General features: G+C 39.6%; 1 protein-coding gene across 13 annotated transcripts in view; it reads left to right on the top strand.

The window, feature by feature from the left end:
• The window catches only part of TECRL (trans-2,3-enoyl-CoA reductase-like), a 73,424-nt gene extending 55,463 nt beyond the window's left edge, over positions 1 to 17,961 (top strand). For 2 of the 13 annotated variants that reach the window (XM_017829277.1, XM_017829288.1), the window contains 4 exons: positions 2,851 to 2,908; positions 4,484 to 4,569; positions 4,986 to 5,031; positions 6,525 to 7,330. In XM_017829277.1, coding sequence (XP_017684766.1) covers positions 2,851 to 2,908; positions 4,484 to 4,569; positions 4,986 to 5,031; positions 6,525 to 6,709 — 375 coding nt within the window. In that variant the 3' untranslated portion in view covers positions 6,710 to 7,330. Of the gene's footprint in view, positions 1 to 2,850; positions 2,909 to 4,483; positions 4,602 to 4,985; positions 5,032 to 6,524; positions 7,331 to 17,850 lie in introns of those variants that run through there. The other 11 variants (XM_017829279.1, XM_017829282.1, XM_017829278.1 and 8 more) reach the window with 11 other exon arrangements.
• The last annotated feature ends 4,952 nt before the right edge of the window (positions 17,962 to 22,913 follow it).

The following is a 22,913-nucleotide window of genomic DNA, read 5'->3' as shown; positions in this document are numbered from 1 at the left end:
ATATTGAAATGCTTTTGTAAATTGGGACCCTTAAAGATCACAATTTTGGCAGTGTTTGTTTCTGGGGCTGGCCATGCAGTTCTCAGCTTTTCAAACCCTAATAAGGTATAGCAAAGACAAGCAAGATACACATACGAAGAAGTTTGCACACTCCATGAGGCTCTACAGCTGAAAACAATAACCCAGTACATCAGGGACAGGACGTTGTGGCAGTGGTGGGCAGTAGTGTGCCCAGAACCTTGCTCTCTGTACTCTTCCCAAGCTCAGGGGTTATTTGAAAACAAGAAAACTGCTGAATATCCAGTGCTACCAGAAAAACTAGTCCTTGTCAAAGTCTCTACGTAGAAAAAGCCTCCTTTTCTATTGCAACATCCTTCCTTGCCTCAATGTAACATGCCCTGCTATAGCTTTTAGGGAAATTGCTGCCATTAAGCAAAGGGATGAGTCCTGTCAGGGTTGTTTGATATAAAATATGACGATCCCCTTCAGATCTGCATCAGCACCTGGTCTGTGGTCTCAGTTCTTACAGCTCTTTTGAGAACTCCCTACCTATGGAAACTCAAAGCCTTTCCCTTTCAGATCCTGTGCTGGCAGATTCCCAGACAATGATTTTAAAACACCAACAAACAAAATAAAATATTTTGAAGCTGTTTTCACAGGTTTCTGAAACATATGAATAAAATATTTGGAAGATTTCTTTTTCTTACCCTCTTTTAAACCCTGTGTTTATTACATATCCTGATTTAAGTGTATACATCTGCAGCTGCCGTAAACAACAGTACTGAGTAATATGAAGAGTGTCTGCAGGCCCTTCTGAAAGATTGTCATATTTGGAGAAATTAGTCTAAGTTTTGCAGGGATGTTTTTCTCATGGGGTGCATATGGAATATAAAAAGTATATATGTAGACTTCAATATTTTATAATTGTAAATATGGTAAGCTTTTCTGTTGATGTTCCCCACTGCCCCATATTTTATATCTGAGACACTAAGGACTAGCTTACGTTTAGCACTACTTCTCAATGTATAACATTAACAGTCACATTTCTAGAGAGGGACATAAGAGTTAATTACAGCAGAAGGCAGCTGCAGAGTCAAAGGTAAGTCAATAAAAAAACCCTGCAGAAATGCCCTTTGCTTGTTTTACTTAGAATTGATTATAGAATTAGTAGGGGTTAACTACAGTTTTTGAATATCTCCTGCTCCACAATAGTATGGGCGTCGCACATTTCGGTATGTATAGTGTTCCACAAAACCACTTTTAACTACAAAACCTTTTTCTTTGAAATAATAGTAATCAGAAAAAAAAATCATGTTCCTAGCTGATAATGGGAAGTATGTAAATTAAAATTACTTCTATTGCTATGGCTAGAGTTATAGCTTTGGATATGGTATTTTATAATAGAATTTCCTTTTCTGGCTATTTATTGTTTTGCATCTGGTAGTTATCAAAGATGACCATCAGGTAGTTGTAATTAAAAAAACATAAAAGAACAGCAAGATTTGAACCATAACTACATATCCATGCAGAATAACAGTTTTGCTAATAGACCTGATTTAAACTTTCCAAATAAACCCCACAAAAACCTCTGTCTAAAGGGGGAAAATTTTTCAGCAATGCTATCTACAATGTTCTTTCAGATAATGGCACATTTCAATATAAAATGAAGTTATATATTCTTTCAATTAGTTTTAATTTAGCTTTCAATTTAGCTTTACTTAGTTTTACAATTCAGTTTTAAAGTTTAAAGGTTTTTTTTTTTGTATTAATTTTTGGACTTCATGCTTTTAATGTCTCTAGATTTTAGCATTTTCCTTTTTATTTAATTTCTTAAACTTTTTACAGCCTTGCAAAATTTAGAATGTCAAATGATATAAGAAAACAGAAATTTTAACAGTGCATTTTTTCAACTGGAGAGGAAAAATCAGTCTTCAAACCTAGAAATGAATAAGAGAGTTCAATTCAGTCTGAAATGTATGCAGCATTTTGATTTTCTTCGTAGAGCAAGGGAAAAATTAAACACATAAAATTACATAGTTGTGCTGGCAGGTCTTCTTTTTCAGGAATTGAAACTGGTTTTCCTACCAGCTCCTACTTTAAATATGGGTAAATATTGGGTTTGATTCTTCAGGAGTTGTAACTGAGGAAGTACTGAAAGCCTCAAGAAAATCTGAAATCATCTACTACTACATGCTGTAAAACCAAATGGGGAGACACAATGCCTCTTCCAAAGATTTAAAACATTTAAATATTAACGACCAAGCTTGAGAGGTTGGTTAGGGCTGAAAACGCAAAAGCCAGAGAGTTGCAGAACCAGGAATAATACTGGCTCCGTTCATTTATCGATTCCTGACTACTGTCCATTCCACCAGTCTGCCCTTCAGAGAACCACTACCTTTTTCTTCGCCCTTTTTTTTCCTTCGTGTTATGCTGAATACCTTTGAAAGTGTGTGTAGGAGGAGGATAGGCACCTTACTCACAACATCTTTGCAAAGCCAGTGCTTTTCACCTGCTTTTTTGCAGCCTGGATTAAATCCAAAATAAATCAAGAAAAGCATCTCGCTGAACTCCTTAGACCCAGAGAGTCTCCCTGGTCTCCCCAGAGCAAAGCACGTGGTCCATGCTGAAGGTTTGCCTGGACCGAGCTCTGCAGTGGCTGAACCAGGGGCTTTCACCCCAGGCTGCACCCATGGTGCTCATTAGTCCGTGTGTGTTTCACAAAGATCACAGGCTACAGATACTGGATACAGAGACTTGAGTGGTAGTGGGGGGATTCTGCTTATGCACTGCAACACAGTTACCACAGCATTTTAGGCATACAACTGAAAACATGTTTTTAATGTCTTGCAGATGTGTGAAGCTGGAAATCACTTTATCAACGTAGCTTTAGCTCACCAAACTAATTCAGGTCTGTCTTTCTTTCCTGTTTGTCTATTTAAGACTGAAGTGTGCTGAACCTATCCATCTTCTGCTGGTGTACAGTAATTTATGTACCTACATCCACAGATTAAAGAAAGATGAAGTAGGTACCATGCTATCAGTCTAACATCTTCAAAATAAATGTGGTGACAAGAAAACATTAGCAACACTGTTGTTTTTCCAAAGCTTATAGTAAATCTATCTTAATTAAACACAACTGCAATTTAAATATGTATTTAAGCACAGTTCTTTAAAGCATGAAGATTCCATTTTAAATAAGTCTCTAAAACTTTTAAACTATATTGCAGAGTTTTTAGATACATGCATCTCAGGCAAAGATACACACACATATATACAAATACACAAAGAGACACTCATGAATACCTGCACAGGCATCAATGTATACTTATGCTCTTAAAAGGCTGCTCCTAAAAAGGGTTTTTAGGACCTTTTGTATCATGAGAATAGAAGTTATACTATGTATACTGGCAAGTAAAATATAGTTTCAGACATTAATAGTATAATTTTCCACTATAACACCCTATTCAAGAAACTACTTTACCACAGTATGATCAGCTTCACACACAGAAGTCAGTTTCTATTCTGGAAGGCTTTTCATGCACTGTGATTAGGCAGGTGCTTATATTGTTTGGTGCAAGGGGCCTAATTCAGTTTAAAAGCAGCAGGAGCCAAATAATTTAATTACATTCTCAGTGCCTACAAGTATTAAAGATAGCATTGTTGCCAGCACTTAAAAATATTGATAATAGATAATTTCTGCAATTCTTTTCTTGCTTTTTTCATATGGTTATGCTAGTCCTTGATGAGAAATCACTGATATATTTCCTATCAGAAAATCTTTCAATTCCAACTTCAGAATAATTAATTATTTTTACCTGCTCACCGGTCCAAGACAGCAGGGAAAGGGAAAAAAACCAACCAAACATAAAAACCCACAACAAAACAAACCAAGCAAAAACCCCCCAACCAACCCCACATGTTTACAAGACCACTGAATTTGTATTATATATTAAATATCTAAAATATAAAGTATACGCTATGATCTTTTTGTGTGAGCCTTATCAGCGGCTGTAGAGGGTAATCCTGTTAGCCCTGGACTTTTTTTCCTATTCTAACCAGAGATGTAGGGTGAGGATGTGGGAGCAGACAGGTTCACATTCCTGAACCAGGCTGAATAAGATACGGCTGCATCCTTTATATCCCAGTAGAGTGCCCTTAGTCCTCACCTGCTAGCTAGTACACATTAAACTACTTGTCTCTCTCTTCCTCTGAACAGAAGTTGCATCCTCTGGACATGCCAGACGTTCTTGTAAAAACTGATACAAGGTTCGCTAAGCAGCATTCTCACTGGGATACACACAGTTTTCGCTATCTCCAAAGACTTCACTAAAACTTTTCTAAAAAGTTGTACTCTGAGAGCATTGGCCAAGGGGATGGCTATTACATAGGCAAGCTGTGATAATGCTCAGTTCATCTCTCCCTGTATTGAAACTGGTTCTGTCTGATTTTTCCCCTGCTCCTTTTTTTTTTTTCTTTTCATAAGGAAATAAAACCTGTTTTCCAAGTCCAACTTACAACCCCTTCACATGGCTCTTCCTGCTGGTGTCCTGTCCCAACTATACATATGAGGTACATGACTTTCTTCTGCTTATATGCAAAGGGTAGGTGGTTACTGTGCTTCAGCCTTTGTCTCCAGAAATCTGCAACGCCTCCACGCAGATCCCTCTGCACATCAATCATGGTGTTCTGTACGTCAGAGTCTCCTTGCTCTCACAAATATTTCTCCACCAGACCCTTCTCTTCCCTCATGTCACTATTACGGCTCTTGTTTTTATTTCCCTCCACTACAGACTCCCCAGTGATCCAAGGATTTACTACTCATCTCTTCACCCCATCCAGCACACTGGGGGGTTCATTTCTAGCTATTTTCCCTCTCCCACTTCCAGTACAAGTACCATGCTCTTTTTCTGGGGATAGCTTTTGAAAACTTACCATTTTGCTTTACGTAAATATACAACTTACAGTGCTTTTTTTCTTTGCAACAGGCTGGGTCTTGGATTAGTTTCACAGTGATGACACAAACTCTGCCAGGTAAGTTTGAAACAGAATGAAGACAGCATCTAAAGTGTTTGTGGAAGTGAATTCTGGAAATCTAAAATTTGCCAAAAAAAATTTATAGCATATGAAATATTGCCATCAAATTCCCCTTGTGAGATATCTGTGTAAATCTTCAAAGTGCTACCCTCAGAAAGCTGTGGAGAGTGTGAACATCACTGCAACACCTTATTTGATCAGAATCAGCTCTCCGCTTTTCGTGACATATTACTGTTTGTTCCATTTCCACAGTGAAAGCAGACTTTGAAATTTAGAAAACCAGTAAGTCAGTATTCTTCATTTACAGTCAATCATTTTTGATATAGGAAAATTTTTTTGCATTGTAAACCTGGAATAATACTTCTAACAGGGAAAGAAAAACCCATGTACTTAGTATTTCAAAAAGAGGAAAGACAACATGTTCTTGGTAGCATTTCCCTGTTTAGTTGTATTAGGCAGCCAGCTTGTAACTGCAGCCAGCTTAGTAGCATTTGTGACTCTTGTTCAGTTCTTTCCTGCATCCTTAGAGACCTAAATACTCATAAAAATATGGCTCCTGGAACTAAGCTTTCTAAAACAGTCACTTTTAAATTATTTTTCCATTTCAAAATAGAAACCTATAAAAACTACTTGCAAAAAGTAGCCCCACATGGTTTAAAAATGAAAAAGCAATGAATTTCAAAAGTGGGTTAAACTACATCATGCAAAGATTAAACTTTAAATTTTGTGTGAAAAGATGAAACATTTTTGTGCTTTAGGCTCTGATATGGAAATTATCTGAAAGTCTGGGGACATTGTAGGGCTGTCCCTACAGTGGCAGGAGCAGTAACATATGAAGCACTCTCATCCTTGCTGTAATTGTCTCAGACATAACTCAAGCAGATGCCAAATGAATGTTTCTGATTCACCATCTCATTTTAAGGAAGAAAGGATAATGAATTTGCAAAATGCGCCAGTAGAATCATCCCCCATTTGGTGCCACTCAGCCTGAAGGGAGAGGTACCCAAGACCACTTACTGGCTCCTGACAAGCACAGCAGGGTCCTGGGAAGTCTGTAGATTTTGGGCTTTTTGAGACCTTACTGCCAGGCAGCTAAATCAGGCAGCTACTGCCTACTTGTTCCAGGGCCGAGCTCTCCCTCCACACAGCAGGAAGTTACAGCACAGCTCCCTGTTATGGTTGAGAGCCAGAGCCAAAAACAAAAAAGTGTTATGGTCCAAAAGCAAACCAGAAAAATAGTTGAGAGAGGCCATGGGTAATTCTATGTTGAGATGGCACCATGGCCAAGGAGGCCTTGTGAACTATGGTGCAGTTGTAGGTGATACATGGTGTGTCTAACGGATGTGAACATCATCTGTGTGAATTCTGATGTTGAGGATGAGCCTCAGACTATGGTATATGAGCAACTGCAAGGCTGAGAGCAAGGACAGAGTTGTCTCTGCCCACAGAAGAGACTGCAAACATTTCCATAAACCCTATTGCATTCACAGAAACAGACATGGAAAGAAGACACATGATCCTTTTCTTTAAATCTTCTTCCTTGGTAGTTGGCATTTTTGCTTTCCTGATGGTCATCCAGATGTCTCTCTGGGCCCAAAAGAAACACAAGCTGTATCTGAAGAGATTTTATCCAGAAGTGCGGAGAAAAGCAGCTATGATTCCTATCATCTTCTGAGATCTTCATAAGAGTTGGAGTCCAAGTGTACAGTTCAAGAGCCAACTCAGAGCCATTTCATTGAGTAACCAAGTGGATCAGAGGAAGAACTACTGGATATCTTTTTCAGAAAATTAACAATTCAAGACAAAGAGCTTTTAATTAAGTGCAAAAATACAGCTCTTGAATTCTTGGTTCCTGCTAAAAGATATGATTTAATTAGATTTTCTGTAATGGAGCTAATTGGAAAGGGACAAGAAAACTGCTTATGTTGAATGTTAGATATTTAGCTGGTGTAAGTGGGCACAGATGCTGTTGCAATTAATGAACACGACTCATCTGCATGCATTCAGGTGGGGTAATTTTAAGGTTCAGAGTTATATGTTGACAAGAGTCTTGGATTTTCGCATTAGAAGATGTTTCACAGCCTTATTTCTATTAAACTGCACGAAATCAGCACATTCTGCCTCAGTTCCTCTAAACCATCACATCAAAGGGTGACTGCTTTGCTGTGAACACCATTTAGTCTAGCTTCACAAGGTTTTTCTTTCTTTTCTCTTTTTTTTTAATCAAATTTCATATCAAATTGTTCAATACAAATTGGCTTAAATTGGTCACTGCAAAGAGGTCTAGCTTTCTTTTCTTTTCTTTTCTTTTCTTTTCTTTTCTTTTCTTTTCTTTTCTTTTCTTTTCTTTTCTTTTCTTTTCTTTTNTTTCTTTTCTTTTCTTTTCAGACAGGCAGATCAGCTCCACAATCTCAGAAGGGCACTGTTTGTGAGGTGCTTTCCATTTTCCTACTAATTTGAGGCATGACCTTGGGTACATCATTTAAGTCTGTCTCCCTTTCCTATTGAACAGTCTGGAAATAGCAGAAAACTCTCTGCACTAACAAGCATGTTAAGATCCCCTTGTTCAGTGCCTGACTGCATCCAGACACCATTCACCTTACTTGTATCAGGCACCGTGAAATCCATGGGCACAAGGTGAACCAGAGTACAGCTTGTTATCAAAAAGGAAAGAGATCCTGCCACATGCATTTCTGTCCATATTTTAACTGCCTCAGATGGACACTGCTGAAAGGCTTCAGCTCCCCTTAAGTTTGGTCAGGCTCTATCTTTGCTTTCCAGGACATTATTTCTAAGGGATTCTCTGGGCTTGTATTCAATTCCTGAAAACACTGTGTAGCTCCATTTGCAAATCAGTGGCATCCGTGTCATCCAGAAGCACAATTTTAGTCACACAGAGCAGAAAAACCAGAGCTGCTTCAGCAGGTATTAAGGTATGGAGAGTTAGGGCATTAAGTCCTTTTTTCAGTCTATTTCTGTTGCACATTTATCAATGTCTTTTGGATCCCTTAGGCTGGTGAAAAAGCTTGCCTAAAGAACTTTATAATCATTAGAGAAACACTGTAGAGTACACAGGTAAGGCAGGCAGTTTGTCTCCTAAAGGCACCATTATCTTTGCACCAGCTCAGGTGTTCTAATAAAGTTAATTTGCCCAGTAAATTGGGTTCATATCCCTCTTCTAATGTCTAACTTGCAACACTTATCCTATTAGCCACTGTAACTCGATTTCATCTTTGTAATGTAAATAGATCACTTTCCATATTTTTAAACTTGTATCATGTGAACACCTAAAATTTTTATTCCTCTCAACGGAAAACCCTATTCAAAGTGATTATCCACTTCTCTAACCCAGACTGCTAATAAAGATCTATTTTTGAAAAATTATTTTCTGTACTCTATAATCGCATACTTAACAACAATATTTTTAAAACTCTTTTTTTCCAGACAGTGTTAGATGCGTGAGTCAAGACTGTTGTCTGTTTTTTTAATGCAGCTACTGAGGATTCTTTTAATTTCATGTTTATGAAATGTCTCATTTTATCAATCTTCAAGTTTAAAATAGTCCATGTGGGAGGGCAACTTACCAAAATTAATTACTTATCTGTTAATCTTTTGATTGCAATGGCTGCAGCTTTAAGTTTGTTCAAGGCATGTTTCCAGTGTGATTCCGATGGCTAGGAATATGGTTCCTACAGTTAGCTTAGGCAAAGGAAATACTTCAGGAATTGTTCACCCTGTTCATTAGTTGGTTGTTCAGTACATGGGGTGGGTAGGAGAAGGGTTTTGGCTCTTGTAGTAAATGACTGAAGTTTTAAAGTAAGGTAAAAAGTAAAGTAAAGAGTGAGAGCAAACACTAAGTAAGAACAAGTGAAGATGAGTTGCAGAAGGCTGTCTCAGATACACATGATATTTTGAAATTCATCAGTGTAGTGTTGATGAGCTAAAACTGCTCTGAACAGTGTTAAATGGCTTCACAAATGGCAATAAATCTAACATCCTGCACCTTCACAGATCTTCTTCTATTACACTGCCTTCTCTGATTTTCAGGGTAAGTTTCATGTGATTAGAACAGATAAGTTAACTTCCTGGCATGAGGGGCATGTTCTGCTTTAAAACTAAAAGTATATAAAAATGGTCGGTCTTTGTTTTGCTAAACCCGTTGGATGCCTTGCTTTTACAAAACACCCAAAATATAAAAAGCCCAGGCAAAGAAAAAAAAAAGGCAAAAAATAAGTATTACTATATAAAATGTGCACCATGCACATTTTGAACAAAAACAATTGTCCTCACACAAATATTTTCATGAGAAAGTTTGTCATAATTGTTCTGATTACCTGGGAAAAATGCCTTATTAATCTCTCTCTATACTGGTATTTCTTGTATTAGGAGTTGATGAGGAAGTAAATGGTCAACTGCAAATTCCTTTGGCTGTATTTCCTCTTAAGCACAGACCTACCTTTTTCAGAGCCCTCAGTAGAAGGAAGGCATGGGCAAGGCCACCCCACTGCCAGAATGCTGCCATGTTTCAAGGTTAAAGGGAAGGAATCAACCTCCAATATGAGCCATTAGATGCAACTCAGTACTTCTCACGTGAAGCTGCTCCTAAGGCATTGTGAAGGATGGTACCACTCCGGTGAACTGAAGGCATTGGTGTCCGTGGAGAAGGGAAAATAATCAGGACAACGTGAATTACATTTTGCAATACTGCTTCTCCATAAGAGCCATGAAATCCCCTACTTACAACAAAACCTGATTTGTCCCTTTGAGCTAAATCCCTTTCTGATGCTGTTTTCCTCAGTTTTTGTATTCGGAAAGCTGACTGACCACAGGGCAGTGAATCCACTCTCTATGGTGCCCTGCCCTTGCTGTTGCTCCCAGGGCAGTGTGACTGTCCTGTGGCTTCTGTCAGCACCAAGGCTTTCCTAACTCCTTGTAGAGGCAAATTACAGCATTTCTCATGAAAGGCAGGAGGCAGCAACACTGTACAGCAGAACAATCAAGTGGTTGAAGTTGGAGACGCATTCTGGTTAGCTGTGAGGAGCTGAGCTGTCCCATGTATTGGAACAATTCCTGCTTAACGGTCCTCCGGAGCTAAGCCATCTAAGCCAAGAAACCACAAATAAAGCAAGATACAGACATTTCGGGGCTACTAGGCAACAGTTTTGTCAGGAACTTCGTAAAAATAAATCAGATGGAGTATGAACCGATCTTTCTTGGCCTGCCCAATAAGGACTGTGTGAACCCACAGCCAGTGGGTTCAAAGCATATCCCAAAATAATCACTCACAGTCCACCTGGAGAGACTGCCCAATATCCAGGTCCCTCTGTGTCAGGTCACCCTGCAGCTTACAGCTGGGTTTCTGCTGTGACCCTCCAGATAGGCGAGTCTCATCTTTCCCAAATTATTCCCAAGACTTTCAAATTCAGGAGCCTGAAGCTGAGCCTAAATTTAAGCCTTCAGATATACACACTTGGATTTTTGTGGCTAGCTCTTGCCATGAAATGCCAACCTGGAAAAGAGCAGGCACCAACTCAGGATTCCTGGTGGTGCAGGGAGGCGTTGTGATGGGGAACCGACGTGGCAGATGCTTCTGTACACAACTTGGCAGCCTATATTTGGATTCCCAGTTTGAAAAAGCCCTTAAGACCCAGCCATATGTTTATCTTATAAGATGGTTACCATATCCTCGCAGCTGACAGGTCTGAAAATGATCTCAGTGATTTTGTCTTTCCATAGGGAAAGGGGAGCTCAAAAGGACACTGAAAGCAGGAAAAGTGAATAAAGGCAGATGGTCATCCTTTTTTTAAAGATGCTATTATCACCAAAATATCTTGTATTTTCCATTGTTTTGTATAAAGTAAGTGACTCTAAATTGGCTTTTATCACACTAGGAACTGAGATAAAACAGCCTGCTATCAAAGTAGGTCTTTGAAAGAGAGCTTGCAGTGACAGCTACATATAATAAAATAAAAATCACTGAATGTGAAGACTTCTAAAGCTCACTATAAGAGGAAAAAAGCTATAGGAAAGCAAGAGACTATTTATCTATTTATAGTTTTAACAAGTGCAGCTGAACTAAAAATTAATTCAAACCATAAAGAGCTTTTCAGCAAGCTAATATTTTTCACATGATGCTTTATTGGCTTTCCTTTTCCATATTTTCCTAGGCACAAGTTTTGTCTACAAGTGATATTCTCTGTCATTAACATTCATGGAAGTTCTTAGAGAAACAACTGTATGCCTATCCTAGTGTTCGATAAATAAATGTAGACAAAGTGTTGTACTGTCATTGAACACAGATTGGTATCTATATGAACAATATTTTTTCATGAAGGGCCTGGTTTATCATAGGTGAGTGCACAGAGGCTGCTGTATAGCTACAATTCAAGGGGCTTCTCACATCACACATGTTTAGCATCACAGAAGAATGTTGATTTTAATGATCTCTGCACATCTTCAGCCGTCTGCAACTCAAACCTAGACTCTTTCTGTGGATACCAGAACCAAGAGCCGAGCTGTCCCACAGCTGGTCCTGGTTGTGGTCTTGGTGTTTGGTTATTCATTTGTCTGGCACACCAGAGACTGGCTCTCACCCTGTGAGGACATCTGAGAAAACATTCATTTTTCCCTCTTGTCTGACTGGACATGCAGTTGTCCAGATGAGGATCATTGTTCACTGTGAGACTGAAATAATCCGTATTGAATCTCCTTGGAATGTAATAGTCAATCTAAGACCTCCTTATAAAAAGAAAAGTTAATGGCTTCTGTAATATATGTGCTTAGATTAAAAAAAATCTACCACAAAGTAACACCTCCACACTACCCAGGCTTCTAACATGCACCTGCTTTTATCTAACTTCTAAAGCTTTTGAAGACTGAGGAACCAAGTATGAGGAAATCATTTATAGTTTAAAGAAATGTGTAAGAGTATTTAATAATACTAATGAATTCTATGTATAAAAAAGCAAACCACATCTTTTGTCGAAGAAATCTGATTGTTAGTCAGTTTCTTCCTAACACACAATATTCTTCCTGCCAAAAAGTAATATATCTCTACCAGTGATCCCTTTCATTGTTTCAAGTACCTGGCCATACTCAATGGGAAAAGGCTTTTGCTTCAAAATTACAAGTTCCACCATTTGGGGACTCTTTTAAAGCACTACAGGACAGGCTCCAGAGAAAACAGACCACATCAATCATTTTTTTCCTCTTACTCATACTGAAAAGTTTATAAGTTTTCAGTTGGTTGGTGAAACTGTGACACTGTTACAAAGCAAACAAATATTTAAAAAGGTGTCCCTGTCCTCAAGACAAGAATAGAAATAAAAGGTACTTTTTATCTTTTCTATTAATAATATGATGGTTCAAGGGCATCCTTGCAGAAGGAAACATTGATTAGATATCTGGAAGAACAAGACTGTGGTTGCAGTGTGCTTTTAGGGATTAGCAGCTATGTCTTTTTGAAAGAAATTTCACTCTTTCTGACAATCGAGCTTGAAAGAAATGGATTAAAGATGACACATCTCCAATATCGCATCTAATGAAAAACAAAGTACCTCTTCTTGAACCAAGAGGGAATATTTGTCATATATACAAATGCTGTATTCTTCCACCTTCTGGTTTACATCATCTCTTTGCAGAAGGTGCTTTGAACTGGACTTGCAAGCCTTTCATTCAAACTCATAATTATTTACCTGTTAGAGCTTTGATATACACAGCTATGTCAGAGGAAAAGCACTTGATTTCAAAACACTGAGGATGAAGAATCTATTTGTGCACTGTAAACTAATTTCAGCCCTGTTGCCCCACATATATGTGATTATTTTGCTGCCATTTTTAGATATCCTTCCAATAGCCACATGAAGAACAATGTTCAGCCATGTTCAGAGACTTGTCAAATATCCCACCCTAGTTCAGGTGCAAAGTACAGAACTAAATCTTGAAGCAGTGAATTGCAATACCTGGCACTACCTGAGCCCTAACTTCAAAACACCTCTCCTTGCTTCCTTTGCTCCTAACCTCTGCAGGGCTGAAGCTACTCAGGGACTCCTTTCTGCAAAAGCACAGGTGTAATTCTTCCAGGTTTGCATCAGTATCTTACTATGAAATCGTAAATCTGGAACAACAGAAGCAGCGACACTCTCAAGTACGTTTGACATGTTTTCTTATTCAGCGGACCCTAATAGATAAAACAAAGATGGATATTGTGCTTTTATGGATACAGGGACAAACTGAACAGGGTTGTAGTAATTAGAGAATTGGCTTCTCCTCAGGAGTTCAGTGCCTTGGGCACCTATCCCAGGAGAAGGCAGCGCAATAAAGATTTACTGCAATCTAACAAAGGCAATCTTGATTATGGATCTGAAATTAAATAAGCAGGTAATATATTCTGATCACATGCAAATATTTGCTAGAAGCTTCACCTCAAGCATTTTTGTACTTGGTTTGGAAATACTAATTTTAGAATAATTCTAACACATTATAATCACATGGTGGACTTGCACGGAATGTGAGAGACTGAAATGCTAAAGTGTTAATGGCTCAATTGGCCATTTGCAAAAGCAGAAGGGTGATTGTGGAGGCCAAGTTTGCACCTTCCAGCCGAAGAGGAGGAGGAGAGTGTTTGGGTGTGTGGTGGTGAAACCTCTGATCTGCTTAAGAACGCTCAGGTGCAGAGTGGGTGTGCACCCACCACCGGAGGATGACCATGAGAGACTGACCTTTGTTTAGCAACAAGATGGATTTTTGAATCAGATAAGGGAAAAGGCTGATAAGAAGCAGATCCTGCGAGATGGGATAATGCTTTTTATCATGTCAGTTTTCTCCCTTACATGACTGGCTCAGGTGTAAAAATCCCCCCCCCAGGGCAAGGTATTGGGTCATTCATGAGTAGGCCTGAGGGTATTCATCCCTTCAGATGGGGCATATCTGGGTCAACTATGCTGATGGGAGAGGCAGCTGCATGTCTTAGAAGGTGTCATAAACCATCAGAGACCCCCGGGGGTGCTCCCAGACTCATTTCTGGGGCCTTCCACCAGAGGACTGCGCGTGACCCATGGTGTTGCATAGGACCGTGTAGTACTCCTCACCCAAGGGGAGGCACCTGGGCATTCCCACCTGAACCTGAACGTATATTAAGCCATCGAACTTTGTGTTGTGTGGGCTCTCCCCACATCAGAGGGATCAAGACTTTGACCATCACTTTGACCAATGAGCACTGAAATTGCAACAATCAAGTCTTGTCACTGGATCCATGCATGGAGGTATCTTTCCACTGCACTGTCTACTCTTATCCTTTCTTTTTCTTTCTTTCTTTTCCTTATAGATTTTCTGAAGTGACATCTTTATACTTTTTTATTGCTATATTTCTACAGATAATAACCAAAATGGCTATATACATCCTCTCCATTGCAACCAAATTGTTCTAAAATAAACCTGCCATATATATATATATATATACATGTATATATACACACACACACACACATATATAGACACACACACACATTTATATATACATATATAAACAGTGGCCATTCAGTGTCATTTCACTCTAATCTGCCCCAAGGGATCTATTAATAATAATCTCAGTTACCCTTGCATTCAGGGGCAGCTCGTAACAACAGAGTAATGCAAGTTAAACAGGGAATTACTGCATGCTCTGTTCTCATATATACTTGTCTTCATTGTTTCTCAGGGAAATTAAGTGCTTTTCCTACCAGTGAAGTGGTGTCCAATTTTCTGCCCTTCTGAACTGCAATACCAAATCCTTAGAGCAGACACAAGACTTTGACTGAGGGTGTCAGTGCGTGTGATCTTCACAGAGGGAGTTCAGAAGTCACAGATAGGAGAAAAGAATCCCCACAGATTGCCCCACTCCATTGCTGCTGGTCCTGAGCCCATGAAGGACCAAAGCCCACCTCAGGCTCTTCTTCTCCGTCTCAGAGTTCCTTTGCTGACAGTCCTGGGCCTGTCACGAAGTTTCAGTGCACAAGTCCTCTTGGAACTATTCAAGACCTGAAGTGTCACGATTCTGCCACAGCTGAGCTAGGAGATGTGCTGCAGGTGCAAGGTCAGAATGCTGAAGCCAAATGCAAGATGGGCTTAACCATATAAATAAGTAGCCCACCAAACATCTTTTTACCTTGAGCAAGTAATTGATCAGTAACTTCTTATCCCTTAGGCAATTCTTTTGGTCCTTCCTAGCCTGTGTTTCGTTAAGGCTCACATCTGACTCGCTCTCAGCAGCAGAGGACTGCCCAGACCAACAGAAGTGAGCACAGCATCCATTGCTATCAAACACTTGGAAAAATGACTGCTTTTATTTACTGGTAAACAATTCATATAAGAGCACTAAATCTGGGCCAGCGTAAGGCAATATGGGGCAGTTTTGCCTATGGCAGTTCTGGGGCCTTGGGACTGCAGATGCATATATCATTCAGAAAGGATATCTAAGCAAGTAAAAGGAAATACCTTGTGTAATCACTTAGTTATGTTGTAATTATATGCAAATAACACATTATAAAAAATGCGGATAAGATCCCCACTTCTCAGCAGCCCTTCAAGCAGTTCACTTTTTAGATATCATTGAGCAAACAGAAATAAAAGCAAATCCTTCAGGGCCCACAAATCTATGGTTGACATACACAATCAATAGGCAGTTACAAAGAGAGAAAAACTGCAGGAGTTTTCTTATTCGAGATAAGGAGCGGGGGGAGAAACCTTGCTTCCCACTCCCCCCATTTTCAGCAGAGAAAATAAAATTGATTCATTGGTTACAGTGCAAGGAGATGAGCATCTCCAGCAGAAATTAAGGGCACAAACAAGGTCACAATACATAAAAATTTCAAGCAGCAGCAGACAGAGCTGGCTAAACCGACTGCCATTTTAACAGCAGTTGTTGATAAAACCATCACATTAAGAGGCAGGCTGAAGGATGGTCAAAAGGTTAAGCCAGGCAGGCTGGTACAGAAAACATAAAAAATGTCCTCTGCCACAAGAAATGTCTGCGGATGAGGCTTCTCCTGCTGCTGTCTTTATGGGGAGGTGGATGCAAAACTCAGGGCAAGTAGGGGTCCTGCTGATGCCTTGATCTCAGGCAAGCCCTGTAGGACTTGTCGTTTGAAGCCGACGAAGGTTAGTGGCACCAAAACTCATGCTTGGTATTTCTATCACTTCTAGAGCTTCTAATGATTTTCCCTGCAACACATTTTCTCTTTATTTCATTTTCCTTCATCCCCAGAGGCTATACTATATGTCTTTATGTTGCAGCAAAATATTCTACAGATGTAAGTAAAGAAAGCCATCTGTTCTTTGAAAATGCAATGTCTCAGCTAGGATTTTTTTGGGTTAGGTTGTTTTTCCTTTTTTTCTAATTAATACAACTAATCTATCAGTTTGTGTGCATTTCACACATAGATGAAGTACCAAGCATTTCAGTGTAAGCTAGGAGAGAAAAGTTCAATCAATCAAAAAATCACTACTTTTCTCCCTTTTGACTTTTGATTTACAAAGTGTTGCATATTTATGTTTATACCAGGAATCAAAATGTACTAGTTCCCACTGGGAGCCTCCTTTCCAAACCTCCTTTTCAGGAACGAGTTGCTCACAGTGCTTCTTTCTCTTCAATCAAGCATCATTTCCTTGCTAATTACTGCAAATTACAAGTGCAAGGGGCAGCATTCCCTTGTTTTCTGAGAAAGAACCATGTGGGCTGAACGCTGCGAACTGGAAAACACAGTGTTTGATTTCCCAATCAGAAAGATACTCTGACTGATTTGTACATGGGAGTTTGACATAGCTTGAACTGCGAGTGAACCAAACCTGATGCTTCAGACCACTGGAAAGTCGAAAGCACCAGCAGGAAGATTCAGCATGCTGCCAAGGGGAAAACAAATGTAGCTGGAAAGCTCTGACCTTTTATTTAACAAATGTAATATGGCATAAGAGTATGAGGGGCAAAAGTATGCCATAACTGAGGCTTACTGTACACTCAAATTTTTGCTCTGAAAACGGGCTACCCTTATAGTCAAAATGGGACTGTAGACATGGGGCCACTATCCAGGTTGTACCATCTGTGGGATGGATGCAAGAGAAATGGGTAAGAAACAGGCTGCCTCTCTCCTTAACCCAAGCTAAGGGCCAGGAAGAAGCAAAGGGTCTGATGGGGCAGAAGGTCTCTGAGACCTGCTGGCTCCCAGGGATAACCTGGTGGTGCAGTGGGTCACACATTTCCCCACGCCTTACTTGGGGATCCACCCCAAGAGGCTTCTTGTTCCGTCACCAGTCTGCACGGCTCCAGAGCAACCTCAGGGCAAGAAGGGCCAAAGGCAGCAGAGACACCAAAGTGTCCCTTTACCCAGCAAGCAAAGCTTATTGCTCCAAGTGAGCTAATATCCTGGAAACTCTTCCCTGTCCCTCATGTTCCCTTGCCATTGATGGTGCATTTCTCCAGAACAAAAGCTGTCCACAGTGCAGATGGCCATTGTAATCTCCCTGAGTGACATAAATAAAATAGATGAATGCAAGCAGACTAATGATCTACTCTAGGAAGGTTGGTTATGATGCATTGAAAAGAACAGCTGGTTGTCGGCAACATATTTATCAGGAATTTAAAAGAAAACAACAGCCATATAATCCAGAGGATTTAATGACAGAGTGGAACGAATGCTGAATAAATGCTCCTTTTGATAAATTCACAAACATTTGGGTGATGCAACAGTGATTTATATTCTTCTGAGGGAAATAAACAAATTAAGGATTTCATGGCCTTGTGGAGAACAGATTTTGTAAAAGTGAATTTCTGTGTACTTTCAGATAAACGTTATTTCCTTGGTATTAGTGGAAAACAAACCATGGTACTTTTACCTTGCAAGAAACTCCAGATTTTTGGTATTTAGTTGGCTTGTTACTCTGCTCTCCCTAAATCAGGTAAGAAACATTTGTTGCTCGCTGAGCAATATATTACAGAGCAGAATTTTATACCTGGTCTATAGTGAAACCATGAAAACTATAGTAAAATTTTACCTCTGTGAATGTCAAAAATGTTTGACTGAAAGTTTAGTTTTCACAGTGTCAAAATGTTTCCTTGCAACATGGTAAAATCACTGCAACTCACAGGGTTGCAGAGTATGACATTTGTCTTTAAAAATTAATAATCATCCAAACTAATACAAATAGGCAGTACTATTGATGAGTAAAATGGAACTATTTTAAAAAAAGTGCTCTGTCTGAATTCTTCTGTTGGATATCTTCCTACAGAATTTTCAGATGTCAACAAAAGAGCATTTTCCAACAAAAATCATTCCAGAAAATAGCTTTGGCCAGCTCTGAGGAAAGTGACGATAGCTGAAGGTAAAAAGTACATGAACCTCTGGTCCTACATGCTCTCAAGCATCAGACCTCTTGCATCTGTTCTCCCCAGTACTTATATCTGTACACTGTCCAAAGTCACAGGGACAGGCAGGATGACAGAGCCTCTCCTGGATGCAGCAGCACTGCAGAGAGCACTGCTGGTTCGCAGCTCACTAAACCCAAGTGTGCAGAAGCCGCTCCCTCCTTGTGCACCCTACAGTGCCACAAACAATGGAGCTCGAGACTGGAAAGAAGCACTTAGTTAAGTCAGCACTTAGGGGTGCATTGCCATTGAATCATGGCTATCACGTTCATCACATCGGATAGCTCTAAGCCAGAAGTAAGAGAACTCTTTCCTGCCCCACCCTGTGGGCACTGGCAGGATTTGAAGCACATCCCATACGGATTCCCTGATGAGATCAGGCTCTCAGAAGAATTTCTCCTGCACTTCTGACTTGTTATAGGGGATGCACTGCCCAGATGGCTCTCAGTAGGCTGTTATGGGGCAGGAAGCCCTAGATACATAACACCACAAATTAGACATTGCTAAAATGCTGGCAGGATTTTCAGACATGATCAATAGGCAGAGGATCCTACTGACAAAATCTTGCTCTTACTTGTTAGCATGAGATGTTTTTGCTGTCTTTTGCTGAGGTCCTTGCTGAAATGCAACTCCATCATCATCCACAAACATTCATCTGTAAACATGCATGATTTTCACTATGCTGAAGGTAGTTATTCTGTACCCTAACTGTTACCAGCATTGTTATTAACCTGCATTACATGGGCATTCAGAGCACTCTGGTTGCCATCCTGAGTCAAGACACAGTCACACACATACTTAACCCCAAGCAGACTGCAAGCCCCACACAAATCAATGGGCTAAGACTTCTGCAGCCCTCAGGATCTGACATTTAACACTGAAAGCAGTGTTAAAACTCTTTCCCTGCCCACAGTACTCAGCTATGTGAAACGGACATTCTTTCAGCACTGGCAAAAAGTTCATGAGCTCATCAGGGGAATAGTGTTTCAAGTTCACCAAGATGCCTATTTCTCTTTCTGTTGACTGCTGAAGGAAGCAATGATCCATATTTCCTACCACATGCTCCATTCCTCCAGACAGTTCAAAGCCTCCTCCTGTTTCCCATACTTAGACCCGCTGTTGCTTATTAGTTGCTATATTAGCACCTGAAACAAAGATCAAGACATCATTATGCTAGGCTCTGTAAACAAAAATAAAAAGGAAAACAATCCCTTACTCCCATCTGAGCATGAGGAGAAGAGGCAAATAATGCAACCAGGTATAAGGGTGATAAATCTTCAGTTATGGAGGATAATGTGGAAAGAAAAAATCCTTCTAGATTTTCATTACCAAACTCATTTGAGATAAGCTGTAGGAACGATATTTTCTTGGAGGGGAAACGAACTTTGTACAGTTAAGTCTTTGCTGTCAAAAGCAAAAGATAAGAATGACCTTTGCTTTTAATGTATTTGTCTTTCCATATCCATTATAGACAGTGAACCCAGTCTATTAGCACCATTGGTCTAACACTAAAAGTCAATTTGATTTAACCATACTTGCTGGCACTGCAAACTGCCTGACTATCACTCAATTAGAAAAGAGGCATTAGCTCAGGTGTTGCTCAAACTCTAGCTGCTCCTTTGCCTTTGTAATGTACCTGAGATTCTGCTTTAATTCGATGTTCTGTAATCACCTGGGTTTAAATCAATCCAGCACTGTCAAAAGCATATGGGTTCAAATGAAAATGCAACATTTAAAATACAAATAACCACTGAAGGTAGATTTTAAGTGCTAGTGCTGTATCATTATGGTGAAGCTGATGCCATTTACAGCAACATTAAAGCAAGTGTTATTAAGAGAAAATGAGGCATTTGTCAATGAGTGTTTTTAGTACCATTAAAGGTCTTAGAATTAACAAACTTGCAATATTTTGACTAAAACAAGCTCATTCAAAGGCTCTTTTTAGCACATTAGCATCTTGCTAGACTTTGAGGATGTTTCAGATCTTCCTTCCTTAACTTGTAAAGGAAGAAATCAAACTCCAGTAAGAGTGTTATATAACTGTGGAAGTGTACTATTTGCTGTTGCATGTACACTTTGTGATACAAGTACTCAAAATAGAAAGATCAGCCTTTTTGCTTGAGAGTATAACATTTAATTTCCAGGGTCCCAAAAGGAAATATGAACCAAGTTCTGATCTCCCCAGTCATTACTGAGGGATTTTTTTATTATATTAATTACCCATTATCTTTTATAGGACCATTTCTTCAGTGAGAATGCACCCGCTGAGATTAGAGGTCTGCCTCCAGTATCATAAAGTTAAAACAAGCTGTGAATATCACAGATGGGCATACATTTACTGCAAGAGAATTTTTTGAATATTCAGTTGCAGAGAACCTTCTGAAAACCAATCTGAGTTGTTTGTAGAGTCTTTAAAAATGTATTACTCTGTTTCACCTTCAAACACCTGTCGTGTCTTGTCTATGTGGATATTTCAGTATAGAAACACACATGGAAAACCCCACATATTTCCATGAAAGATATGTTTCCCCCTTCAGGAACAAACACCTGGATTTTACTCCCAAATACTGGTGTATCAGCACCATCCCTGGACCAGCCCAAATCCTTGAGTTTCCCTCTCTCTTTAATACAATGCTTCTTTACAGAACTGCCTCAAAACCAATGAGATTTCTGCAGTACATTGCAGGGGAATATTCTCACCACAGAAAAACAGGTTTAAAATTTAATGTCTAGTTCTGGCTGTGTACCTTTTGGTGTTCCTAATAAAAGCCCACCTTACACCCAGACTACCTTACAAATGAAAATGTGACAATGTCACAAAGTGTCATGAGCCTACGAAGGGCTTGGGGCACAGCTGTGGGCAGCCTGGTCCAGAGCAGAGCACAGGGCTATGGCCACCCTGCATCATATGAAAGGTCCATTTAATCTGGCATTTTGTTTTAAAAAGCATCCAGAAAGGAGGATAGAGGAGAAACATAATGACAAAGTGACTGCATATGACTTTGGACCGACTCAGCAGGTGTATCTACATGGTAGAAGGCAAGGCTCATTCTACAATCCAGAGTTAACCCCAAAACATTTCTAGGGCAGAAAATACATAACAGTAATAGCACATGCACCCAGGCAAATACACTCTGCTTAAAAGATCTACATCTTGCAGACTACAGTTGCCACATATCTGCCCAATTCCAAGCACAGCAAGAGAAACAAACTGTAGTCTTATTTGGTCTATCTACCTGGTGTTAACCAAGGTATACACCCCTAAGCACTGTGTGCATTCATTAGAACACAAAGCCCTCCCACTGTGCTGAAAAATGTGAGGAGAAACTTCAGGCTTCTTTCCCAAATGGTTTTCACTTCTGCTAAGTTATATTTACAGGTCCTAAGCAGCTCATGCCATGTGGACGGGGCTGGCATTCCTGTTAACTGAAGTCCACATGTGATGAGACACAGAGAGGCTATAAGAGCACCCTTCCAGTTGGCTTAAAGACAGAGTGAGAGAAAAGAAAAATGCATGAAGACTCAGGTAATAAGAACAAAGGCTTTAAGTTATAAGAGACTGTGATATAAATAAAATTGTGCTGAAATGCACGTGGAGCAGGCTCGACATGTTGTCACTGCAAGTGCTGTCCCTTTCACTCGAGGAAGGTCTGGCTCAGTGGCTTATTGCTCAATTATAAAGTTAATCAAAGAACTAATTGAGCTTGGTCTTTTGAGCCTTTTCTTATGGATTAACTTTTATTAGAGCTGAGGACATGAGGAAAGTCATAAAGGGCAAGGAGATGATAAGCCTAATATGTAAGAGGAATGATAGTAATATGTCATATTTCTGAAGCCAAAATTGGGTTGTAGGAAGGAATGTGACAGAGCCATGTACCTTTTAAAACCCTATAACCTGCACGGAATTTGAAACCTTTCTTGCAGTGTTTTGCCATCTCAATTGTTCGTTTCTCTAACCGTGTTTCCAGCTTTTCTAGTCTGTTTTCGGCAAACCAGTGCCTGATGTGAATGAGATGATCTGCCTGTAACAGAAACTAAGGACTATAGCTCTTTTTTTAGAACAAAATAATCTCAAGGATAAAACTTAGTTATCAATGTGATATTAAAGATCGGCACGTATAATAGCATTTACATGAAGAAAAAAAATTACAGAAGGGGCCCAGCACTAATATAGACCATGTAGAAGAAGGATGATTTCTTAAAGGTGTTGTTCAAAGTGAACTTGCATTATTGGATGTGGGCTTCAAAATGAAGGTGCTTGGTTAAGTTATGTGAAAAAACAGCAATGAGTTACAGTTCTTGACATTTTCATGCTGTTTTTCTAAGACTAATATGGAGAAAAAAAATTGTTCTACACTTCAGAGCAATTAGAATATTTTACGTTTTAAAATTGTTTTGGAGAGCGCATATTCTGCAAGTGTCTTAGCTCATACTGGATAATGATGAGCAAGTGAAACAGAATGTCGTGCTTTCTAAAATGTAA

The sequence above is a fragment of the Lepidothrix coronata genome, unplaced genomic scaffold, assembly GCF_001604755.1.
Source record: "Lepidothrix coronata isolate B3197 unplaced genomic scaffold, Lepidothrix_coronata-1.0 Scaffold162, whole genome shotgun sequence".
Taxonomy (NCBI): domain Eukaryota; kingdom Metazoa; phylum Chordata; class Aves; order Passeriformes; family Pipridae; genus Lepidothrix; species Lepidothrix coronata.
Note: the sequence above shows the minus strand (reverse complement) of the source record. Positions and strands in the feature narration are given on the sequence as shown.